General features: G+C 38.4%; 1 protein-coding gene across 1 annotated transcript in view; it reads left to right on the top strand.

The window, feature by feature from the left end:
* DOK6 (docking protein 6) overlaps positions 1-12,271 on the top strand; it is a 422,926-nt gene that overhangs the window by 322,280 nt on the left and 88,375 nt on the right. The window contains exon 7 of the mRNA XM_023224190.2: positions 9,632-9,749. Coding sequence (XP_023079958.1) covers positions 9,632-9,749 — 118 coding nt within the window. The remainder of the gene's footprint in view (positions 1-9,631; positions 9,750-12,271) is intronic.

The raw sequence follows: 12,271 nt of genomic DNA, 5'->3' as shown, positions 1-12,271 counted from the left end.
TGCAGCGCCCCCATGGTGACTCAGAAGTAGTGAGGGGAAGAGGAGCTGTCATAAGGGTCTTAGAAGTCTTGTCTACAGCAGACATAATGTCACACCTACCATATGTTATACCAGTCAAAGCAATCACCAAGAAGCCCAGATTAAAGGGAGGGAACAATCTTACATGCAAAGACACACAGACTCAAAATAAAAGTGGAGGAAAATTTACCAAGCAAATCGAAAACAAAATGGGTTGCAATCCTAGTTTCTCACAAAACAGACTTTACACCAACAAAGCTCAAAAGACAAAAAAAAGAGCATTACATGATGGTAAAGGGGTCAATTTAACAAGAGCTAAATATGTATACACCCAATACAGGAGCACCCAGATTCACAGAAACAGTTCTTAGAGACCCATAAAGAGACTTAGATTCCCAGACAATAATAGTGGGAGAATTTAATACCCCGACTGTCAAGTCAATTAGACAGATCATTGAGACAAACTTATTCAGGACTTGAACTCAGCTCTGGATCAAGCGGACCTGATAGACCCCACCCCCAAAACAGAATATGCATTCTTGGCACCATGGCACTTACTCTAAAATTTTTCCCATAATTGGAAGTAAATCACTCCTCAGCAGATGCAAAAGAACTGAAATGATAATAGTATCTCAGACCACAGTACGGATCAAATTAGAACTCAAGATTAAGAAACTCACTCAAAACCACACAACTACATGGAAATTGAACAACCTGCTCCTGAATGATTTCTGGGTAAATAATGAAATTAAGGCAGAAATCAAACAGATGCTGGCAAGATTATGGAGTAATAGGAACACTTTTACACTGTTAGTGGAAATGTAAATCAGTTCAACCATTGTGGAAGATGGTGTGGCAATTCCTCAAAGATCTAGAACCAGAAATATCATTTGACCAGTCATCCCATTACTGGGTGTATACCCAAAGAAATAGAAATCATTCTATTACAAAGATACATGCATGCATATGTTCACTGAAGCACTGTTCACAATAGCCAAGACATGGAATCAACCCAAATGCCCACCAATGATAAACTGAATAAAGAAAATGTACGTACATACCATGAAATACTATGCAGCCATAAAAAGAAACGAGATTATGTCTTCATGGTCGTGGGATGAGCTGGAAGCCATTATCCCCAGCAAACTAATGCAGGAACAGAAAACCGAATACCACATGTTCTCATTGTTCAGTTCCCGCTTGCAAGTGAAAACACATGGACACAGGGAGGGGAGCATCACACACTGGGGCCTGTTGGGGGTTGGGGTGGAGAGAGGGAGAGCATTAGGAAAATGAGCTACGCTTAATACCTAGGTGATGGGTTGATAGGTGCAGCAAACCACCATGGCACACGTTTACCTATATAACAAACCTGCACATCCTGCATGTGTACCCCAGAACTTAATTATGAAGAAAGATGTTATGCAGAATCTGATGGTGAAAAAAGGACAAAAGCATAGAACAGTCATGATTCCAGTTTTGCTTCCACAGAATATATGGTCTTAGGAATGTCGATTAATCTCAAAACTTCAGCATCCTCTCATTTTAAAGAGGGACACTTCATCTTTTTCCTATCTTACAGGAATTTTGTGAGGATTTAAGTAGATAAAAATCAATGAGTTGGCCAGGCGCGGTGGCTCACGCCTGTAATCCCAGCACTTTGGGAGGCCAAGGCAGGTAGATCATGAGGTCGAGAGATCGAGACACCATCCTGGTCAACATGGTGAAACCCTGTCTCTTCTAAAAAATACAAAAAAAAAAAATTAGCTAGGTGTGATGGTGCATGCCTGTAGTCAAGCTACCTGGGAGGCTGAGGCAGAATCGCTTGAACTCGGGAGGCGGAGGTTGCAGTGAGCCATCAAGATCGTGCCACTGCACTCCTGCCTGGCAACGGAGTGAGACTCCATCTGGAAAAAAAAAAAAGTTCTGGGTCAAATACCAGGTAAAATGACTAAAGGGATATAAAAGATCAGATGTAGAATACTTGAATTTGGCTGAAAATGAGGAAAAGGCATTATAGAGAACATATATATGTGTTAAAAATGCTCAATAATTACTAGACCAAGTGCAGATGAAACGAAGATATTAATAGATGAACAACAGTTTCTTGAAAGGAAAGTCCAGACTTCCTAGGAGAAAATACAGGAGATTCTTATTCATTTGGAAGGGTAGTGGCTAGAAGATGGAGGTGAGGTTGAACGTTAGGCCTCGGCAGAACGTTTAAAGGAGAGTTTACTACAATAGCTAAGGAAGGGGACAGTAAGTTATAGAACCGTAAAACAGTCAGAAAGCTTTGTGAATTAAACACCATTGTCATGTATAAAATAGTACTTAAAAAATGGGCAAGAAACATGAGTAGACATTTTTCAAAAGACAATGGCTACAAAGGTTCATTAAAAAATGCTGTACATTGCTATTAGGGGAATGCAAATAAAACCACAATGAGATGTATTTTCACACGTCAGAATGGCTATTATAAAAAGATGAAAGGTAACAAGTGCTGGTGAGGACATGGAGAAAAGACCGGGACCCCTGAACACTGTTGCTGGAAATGCAAAGTACAACCATCGTGGAAAACAGCATGGAGGTTCCTCAGACATTTAAAAATAAAACTACCCCATAGGCCAGCGATTCTACTTCTAGGTATTTACCCAAATGATTCGAATCAGTTCAAAGATTCAGTTCTCCTGTATTCACTGCAGCATGTTATACAATAGTCAGTTTATGGAATCAGCATAAGTGTTTATCAACAAATGAATGGATTAAGAAATGCGGAATACATATCCAGTGGAATAGTACTGAGCCTTAAAAAAAAAAAGACTGTCATTTTGCAGCAAGCTAGCCTTAAAAAAAGAAAACGGTCATTTGCAGCAACATAGATGGAATTGGAGATTATGCTAAGTTAAACAAGCCAGGCACAAAAAGACAAATACCACATGTTCTCACCTATAAATCAAATCTAAAGCAATCAACTCATAAAAGTAGAAAGTAGAGATGTGTCTACAAAGGCTAGGGACTTGGAGGCAACGGGGAGATGACGGTCAAAAGGGTAATAGGCAGGAGGAGTATGTTTTATTTTGATTTTGAGGGTTCTATTGTGGCAAATGCAGTTAGTAATGCTGTATTGTACATTTACAAAGTTGCTAATTTCAAGTGTTATCACGAAAAAAGATAACTATTTGAATGGTTATGTTAGATTGTTTCACTTGTATTCATGATATGTGCCCCACAAATATATATTGTCAATTTATAGTAGTTAAAAAGTACTTAAGGATACAAGAGGAAATGGGCAGAAACATCCTCATTTGAAATTAACAGTTTCATGTCCATACAGATTAAAAATTAAATATATGGAGCAGGAAATGCAGAGCAAATAGTGTTTACTATGTGTATATCTGAGTGTGTAGTAGAGAGATTCCATATCAATGTATCTTTTCATGTACCTATAAGATGTACAGAAATTGGCCATATAGTTAAAAATGAAAACTGAATTTTAATATATGGAAACTACTCAGTGCATGTTCTGATTAAAACATTAAATAAAAAAATTTGCACAAACGGCCCAGTGCAGTGGCTCACACCTCTAATGGCAGTGCTTTGGGAGACTGAGGTGGGAGAATTACTTGAGACCAGAGTTCCAGACCAGCGTGGGCAACATAGTGAGATCTCGTCTCTACAAAAAAGAAAAAAAACCCACAAAATCATTACCTTAATACACAAAAGCAATAACTATGTAAAAAAGGAAATAGAGCTACAATTTACAATTATATAATTTTAGGAGAGAATACTTTGTACTTCAGTCAGAAGCAAATTCTTTTATTAAATAAAATTAAATACTTGAGAAGGTAAAAAGATCAAGAAGACAACCTAAGAAAAACAGCAGGTGGAAATTAGCACAAGCACAAAATAAGAAAAACTGACAAATATAAATTTACATAAATGAAAACAAGTCGCTCTAATATAAAAATAGAAACGTTATCCAAAGTAAAACCCAAATATATAAATTCGACATATGACTTATAAAAACATGTATTAAAAAATCCTAAAGAATTTGATGGTTTTGTATTAAAATGTAAACACCAAATAACCTTAGAACTGATGACTTTTGGCAGAAACAGTCATAATTCTACTTACACATATTTAAACTGAAGTCCCTAGCTGGCATACTAACCTAAATGTTTTCTAAAATTTATCAAAATTCTTTAGTATTGAGATTTGTAAGTTTTAGTTGCAAAAGAGCAGAAACAACTTAATGCCTTTCAGTGTGGATATAGTAAATAAATTTGGGACATAGCAAGGTGGTCCTTTGTATTCTTCAGGGTCCACTTAAATGGAGCCTGCGATAGACAGTTCAATGGAGGAAATTTAATACAGTAATTTAGATTCAAGAGATAGGAAGAGTAGAGACAATCAGATTAGCAAAAGTAGGAAAGATGCTACCAGCCCTGCTTCCCTTGCCTATTAGTTTCATGGATGTTAGCAGAAATAAAAACTCCTGAGTCAGACAGAGGACTTTATTCCTGAGGCACAGTGAGCATCATGAGTTCCGTGCTTCCACAGGTTTCCCTGGTCCCTAGGTCCCACAGAGTTATGTGGAGCAGCCATGGTGGATGCTGCTCCATGTTGCCCCAGCCAAGGGATCTGAGTTAGCAACTCCCCATCTTATCAGGAGGCTACTAGCAACCCTGCCCGGATCGGTACTGTCCTGTTCAGGCAGAGGGCAGATCTGTTTCCTGGAGGAAGACATTTCTATCTTCTGAGGCTGTTTGCTGTACAAACATAGTTGAAAATATAGTAACAGAAGTGCAAAACCAGAGTGACACAAGACGAATTGTTTTCCTAAAAATGACTTTCAATGAAATGTGTTCAAAAGAATCTTCCAGGAGTTTAGGGGAGGAGAGAGATGAGAGTTGGAATCTCTTATCTACGAATCTCATTTATAAATAAAAGTGTATTTATATATTGCCTAAATGGGAAAAACACAAAGAATCCACTCGTTTCTATCTTTCCGAGAGCCCTCTAAATCTAAACTTTTCTGGTTGGGGAGAAGGGTCTTTTCTCATTACCTTGAGGACAGCATAATTCTCATCTGTGTTATATTCGAACAAGGGTATCAAAAATGCAGTCTCCATATGGCACATTTTGGGGCTTGTTTTCTTAGACTGTTGGCTTTGTGATGAGATGTGTCAGTTGTCCCTCTCAAAGCAAATGTTTTAACTGCTCTCCAGACTTACTTTAGCTGTGATCTCTACACTCTTTCCAGATGCTAACTCCCGATTCATTTGCTCATATCCTAGAAAACTGACTGCTGTTTCAAAAGAATAGAAGACAGAGTTAGAGCCAAAAATGGCAAAAAGTGATGGCAAGTGTATCAACAACTAAATGCTTCCTAATCTAGTTGATTTCTGCATATATGCTAGAGCATTCTAAATCCTAACCCTATGCAAAAAGGAGAAGCTTCACCTACAGGAAATAGTCTTATAAATACCAAGGGAATTCTGGCACAAAGATTGCAGAATTTTGTATAGCTGTGAGATTTTTTAAAACTAAGTCCACTTAAAAAAAAAAAATCAATACAGCAGACCCTTGCAGAGAAGGCATGAAAACTTCGAACACTTGTATCCATCTTGTTTAATTTCTTAAAATACATTTAGAAATCAATTTTTATAAATATGTGCAATATAAATACAAATTGCCTTTTTATATACATGCTTTTATGATCCTAAAACTCCTCCTGGTCAAATTGATGCATTGCTTTTTCAATTAAGAAATTACTATAGCATTTTAAGCTTTTTCTTAATGCTTTTAATTGAAGCATTGTTATAATATGAAAATAGTTAAGGATGAGTTTTAATTGAATAGTTAAGGATGGGTGTCCTCTTGCTGAAGCCTGTCATCAAAAGAAGTTTTACACCTCAGGCCGGGCACGGTGGCTCAAGCCTGTAATCCCAGCACTTTGGGAGGCCGAGACGGGCGGATCACGAGGTCAGGAGATCGAGACCATCCTGGCTAACACGGTGAAACCCCGTCTCTACTAAAAATACAAAAACTAGCTGGGCGAGATGGCGGCCGCCTGTAGTCTCAGCTACTCGGGAGACTGAGGCAGGACAATGGCGTGAACCCGGGAGGCAGAGCTTGCAGTGAGCTGAGATCCGGCCACTGCACTCCAGTCCGGGCGACAGAGCAAGACTCCGCCTCAAAAAAAAAAAAAAAAAAAAGTTTTACACCTGTAATCCAGGCTACTCGCGAGGCTGAGGTGGCAGAATTGCTTGAGCTTGGGAGGCAGAGGTTGCAGTGAGCCAAGACCACACCACACTCCAGCCTGGGCAACAGAGAGACCCTATCTCAAAAGAAAAAAATTTCATCAAGTGTGCTTGAAATACTGTCTTAGTCATTGCACAAATCAAACAGGTCAATTTCTAATACATTGCTTAAAGTTCATAATAAAATTAAAAATTGCTGGTTAAATCAAATTCTACACCACTTAGATTCCCCATGACAGAGTACTCATTAGTTTGCTCAGCTTGCTATAACAAAATACCAACAAACTGGATGGGTTGAACAGCAGAAATCTCACAGTTCTGGAGGCTGGGGAAGTACAAAACATCAAGATGCCTGCAGGGCTGGTCTCTCCCGAGGCCTTCTCGACTTTTAGATGGGTGCTTCCTTGCTGTGTCCTTAAATGGCCTTTACCTCTGAATATTTATCCCTGGGTCTCTTCCTCTTCATCTAAGGGCACAAGTCCTATTCAATTAGGGTCCCCACCCTTATGTCCTCCTTTAACCTTCATTAACCTCTTTAAAAGCCTATCTTCAAATATAGTCATTTGGGGGTTAGTGCTTTAACATATGAATTTGTGCAGAAACAGTTCAGTCTACAGCAGTACTCGATACAAAAGGTACACATGGGGAACGGACTCTATTCTAAAATCCAGGGGAACATCTAGTCTATTTCTCAGAATGTCTAGATTTGTATCCCTAGCAAAGATCCCAAGAAAATCCATAATTTTTTGAACATAAATTTTCCATTTCAGCAATAAATTATGGAAGTAGAATAGAGAGAAACCTAAGGAATAAATAGAATATCGTTAAAAGCATCCTAGAACATGAAAACAATGAAGAGGGAAAGTAGAGAAACTTGAGGTGTAAAATACAGGGAGATTCCGAAGGAAATCATGTGGAAGAATTATCCAGTGGCTTCCAGCTATATTTCCAGCAAACAAAAATGCTAACTGTATTTTCCTGATGCTTAAAAAAACTGACCATTTGGGAAGAAAAATGTCTCCCAGAATAAAAAAAAAATAGAAAAAGCACTTTCATCACATTTTGGAAAGATTAATTTACCAATTATCTACTGTATGCTGAGTAATAAACAAATTATATTAGAAAAAGGAAGAGTAGACAGAACCGTGATTCATGTGAGACTGAATCTATGGATTGTTATTAATGGGCATTGCTGACGTGAATTGAAGATTTATGTGTTTAATTAGGTTTATGCATATGGGAAATTGACTTTAAAGACAAAAGTCCTATCTTTTCTCCCAATAATGCTTTCATAAAAATGAGCCTTGCCTCTAGTTCTTCATGGTGGTGGACTTCCATCCATGAAGGTGTAATGCATGTTTTCAAGGTGCATAGCCCTACTTGCTGAGACCCCCCACCCCACTGTTAGTTCCAGGGTAAAACTGGAAGCGTCCATTGTTGATGCAGGATTTTTTTGCTCCTTAGTTCAGCTAAATCCAGGTTCTTGTCTCACAACCAGGAAAAATTAAGGCATGCAAACACATTGAAGGGTGAGGAAAGTGGAATTTAAGCAAAATGGGAGCTCAGCAAAGAGCTGTCCCGCCAGCCAGCTCCCACCTCAGATGGAGCACCAGGCCACCACACAGGAGCTGAAGGGGCCAGGCTTTCTCTTCCTCCCCTGCATAAGGTGTGAATTCCTGGTGTCTCCATCCCATTTTTTCCAGTGCGCACGTGGACCCCTTAGTCTGAGCCACCCTACATTCATTCATTTCCTTTAGTGCACATGTGTTAAGGGACTTTTTTTTTTAAACACCATGGGCATGTTTCAACAAGTCCCCTATGTACAATGACCTGGGTATGTCCGAGGTTCTCCGGGGACACTATCTGCCTAGGCATTTGGCTGTCTCCTGCCATTGTTCTTGTTACCACAAGATTCTGAAAACACTGCTCTATAACCCAAAAGCTTGTCTCCTTAGAACCCCACCCCTATAAACACCAACCACAGGATGTGGATGCGGATAGTTCACCTGTTTATGTAATAGGCAGGAAAACTTTGAAGTCTACCAAATTTTGAAAAACAAAGAATGGCTGCAAAATTACCATTTGGAGCCATCTTTAAAAAAAAAATACCTCAACAGTGCCAGACTTTTAAATAGACCGAGTGTGACACTTTTGTGACAAGACGTAGCAGCTCCAGAAATGTCTTACCACTAAGTAAAAAAATATGTGCAGGCTCTGTTAATTCCACTTTCTATTAAAAAGTAAGAACCTCTTAGTTTTCTGTGGCCTTGAACGACCTGTTGTGTCACATATCAGGTACTTTCCCGATAGCATCTTCTATGAAGGGTGGCGAGAGTCTAATCCAATGCTGGATGCAGAAGTATGCGATTCATCCAAGCATCAAGGGCCGGGCACAGAGTGTGCAGGAGCACCATGGAAGGTACACACCACAGTAGCAGAAAGGCACGCAAAGCTTAGATTTGACAGATCTTTGCAACTCTGTTTTGCCAGGAGTCAGGCATCAAAGCAAAGAGAAAATGAGATTTCATTCATTAGAGGATTACTCATTGTCAAAAGTAAACAATTTCCTCAGGTTGGGTCAGAGACATGTGCGCGAAGACTAAATAAAACCATTTCTGCATGTTTCTTGAAATTTCTTGCGCATTAATAAAGCTGTTTCTTGAAAACGCAATGTAAACTTACTTTCTTTGAACTAATCACGTGACTCAGGTGATATTGTGTGAATCTTCTCAGCTATCCTTAAGATGTTTTGAATAAACATGCCACAATTTTATCAGTGTTTCTCAGAGAATACATTTTCAGTATGTACAAGATTCTATCACAGGAGCAAGGAAAAAGGTCTATTTGAGAAAATATCCATTGTGTGGGAGGACGTGTAAGGAAAAATTTTTAGAGATTGAAATGGGTAAAAAATAACAGGTATTCTGTAAACCTTTCATGGGTCTCTGCTTCTGAAGGGGCTGGCACCTTTGAGTTATTTTACAACTCTACAAATTGTAGAAAGCCAAGAGTAATGCAAATAATTCTTGTCCATAGAAATTTAAGTAACTGTTGGGCGGAGTGACTACAATTGATCATGCCCTGAGTGTTTACCAGCATTCCCCATTGCTACAAGTCATTGGAATCATTCGTACCATCTTAGTGTTCTATTAATGAGTTAGATTGAATTGTTTACAAGTATTCCTTTCACATTTTTGAGTAATGATTTACTTTACAAGTTATCCTTACACAGGGTATCATGTAGGTATCTACAGCAGATTCTATCATCTGTCACTCATTTAACCCTACATTTAAAACAACAGATTTCAGTTTTAAACAAAGCCTAAAACACATTTTGTTTTCTCTTTTAGCTTCAGACAAGCTTGACTGAACCAATGACATTATCCAAATCAGTATCTCTTCCTCGCAGTGCGTACTGGCATCACATCACTCGTCAGAACAGCGTTGGTGAGATCTACAGTTTGCAAGGCAAGTCACCTTAAAGTAGGAAAGCAGCACCTCCATTAGCTTCCTCCAGGTGGACTGACTCATGCAAATCGCTTTGTATTTGCATTGCTTGCTTTTCCTCCCATTCCCCTTTATCAGCTGTCTGTCACTGGCCGCCGTGGGAGCCGAGATTTACAGTGGCTTTTAAAAAGCTATCATTTCCTACACTCATGGTAAAAAGAAAAATTCCAAAAATTACTGTGATAGCTAAGGACCCAAATTTGGCACAAGAACTTGACTAAAACATTATACCGAGCACATTGTCAGAAGCTAAAAGCTAATGTGGAGGTCTGCTTCGTACTGCGTTTTACGAAGGATCTTTTTTCGCATCTTTTTCCTTGAAAGGATTGGTCAGTTCAGGAGGCTGGCTTCAGGCTTTAAGGCTCCGCCATAAACTGGTACATAAACCTACCCATGAAAGTCTTACAGTTTAGTCAAAGCCTCAATATAGAAATCATTTGGAGAGGATGAAGGGTAGAAGGAGCCACATGTCGATACTTTGCCTTTGTAGTTTTTCTAATGATAAATACTCAACTAGCATAGAATAGCTTGCCAGATGAATCTAATAGCTAGCAGATTTCTGACTAGCAGCAGCAGACAACCCAGCTTCGGCAAGTTGTCTTCCCGTTCCCTCACCTTTTGTTTTAAACTGAATAATCTTACCCTTCAAATAAAATATTTGATTGACTACAACTAACAGCTGGCCAACACTGGAGGAAGCAAGAAACTAATAAGGCTGAAACCCACACAGCTGAGAGCGTTTACTCATCCAACAAACATTTATTGAGCACCATAGGCTTCAATATAAGCATCCAATATCTGGGGAAAAGAATGACCAATTATGACCCTCTGGGAGTTAGACATTCAGACTTTTTTCACACGTTAGCTTTTGCTATTAACAATGCTGTAAGTTTTGACAAAAAAAATATTTGTTGCAAGCAAACTGAAGTAATGTCTTATAGGAATATTTGCTCGCCAGGGTTTCCAAACTAGACTAACAGTTCAATCACAGACATTAATAGTTAAATATATGTTCTACACGGCAAAGCAGTTGGAATGATTTTAGTCACTTACTGAAGGCAATTCCATGTTATATTTTAAAAGGGACTCCTATGGGCCAACTTGACTGCCTGTATTTAACAGTATCTTCGTTATTTGTGAGAAAATATTTAATAGAGTAAGGATTAGAGGATTGAGAAAAGCCGATGAGTGGGGACTGGTTTGGCAATTTCAAGAATCAGAAGACAAGCGTCTCATGCTTTTCCCTTTTCAGATGCCAGCAGCCACACACTCAAATTGCCTGAGTCATGATCATGCAAAATTAACCTTGCCATTTCTGTGATGAAAAATTCGAATATGCTTGTAATAAGGTTTTGTATTTAAACATAATGTATAAATATTGATATTCGCTTGAAAACAAAGATGTTTAAATGAAAAAGCGATCAAATTTCTAAGCAAAAAGTGAGATTAATGCTCTTAATACAAAAAAACATGCAAATAGGTCAGAAGTAGTGTAAAGGATAACTCTAGTTTGTCAAGGGGTTTGGCCTGTAATTCCAGAAAATAAACTATTGATTTCATAGCAGCATGAAGGAAACGTTTTCTGAAGACAGAGCTAAGAGTTAGACTGATACACAATTTCTGCAATGATTTCTTATGCATCCGATAAAAAATTAGAATGCACTGGAATATCCTAAAACATTGCCAGAGACTTCTTGAAGATGTTGATTTATATGTAGCATAGACATAGTAACATACTTTTATCTCACTGATACTAACTTCCAGCAAAGTCAAGGGCTTGACACGCCTTTTTGGTTAGTTTACTTAATATTTCATGCTTCTCTGGTTGGTTGGTGGCGACTATAGTTTTTACAGAATATGCATTGACTACTTAAGTCAAATGTTTATAGAACATGCAACGGAAGTTACATTTCACTATACTGTGGGTTTACTTTCTGTACTGTGCTTCTCAGAATACATTTTACCACCCTGTATACCCCTCCCTGTTATATAAAAATTAAAGTATCCAGATAAGGGGATAGGCGATTGACGGTAGGCATATAATAGAGACAGATAAAAAGCTGTTATACTTTGATAATGGTCATTTTATTCTTCCTTCATTCTGTTGTAATAGTCAAAACAAGCAGAGAGCAAGGAGAGTTTTTTTTTTTTTTTTTTTTTTTTGGCTAGGTGCTAGTCCCTAATAGAATCAGGGCAGAATAAAACTACTGAAAATAGGGAAGAAATATAAAAAGAGAAATTCAGAACCTCAGTACCCTTCCTTGAACATGTACGTTTTTCACAAAACTACATTTAAAAGTCTAGTTATCCACCGAGTATGGTGGCTTATCCCTATAATCCCAGCACTTTAAAAGTTTTACTTTTCTTTCCCAGAACAGAAGTAAGAGTTGATTAAAAAGCTTTAGAACAGCAAAAGCTTTAGAACAGCAAGAACTTTAGAACAGCAAGAACTTTAGAACAGCAAGAACTTTAGAACAGCAAGA

The sequence above is a fragment of the Piliocolobus tephrosceles genome, chromosome 18 (assembly GCF_002776525.5).
Source record: "Piliocolobus tephrosceles isolate RC106 chromosome 18, ASM277652v3, whole genome shotgun sequence".
In the NCBI taxonomy this organism is placed as follows: Eukaryota; Metazoa; Chordata; class Mammalia; order Primates; family Cercopithecidae; genus Piliocolobus; species Piliocolobus tephrosceles.
This window is presented reverse-complemented; position numbering and strand designations above follow the sequence as displayed.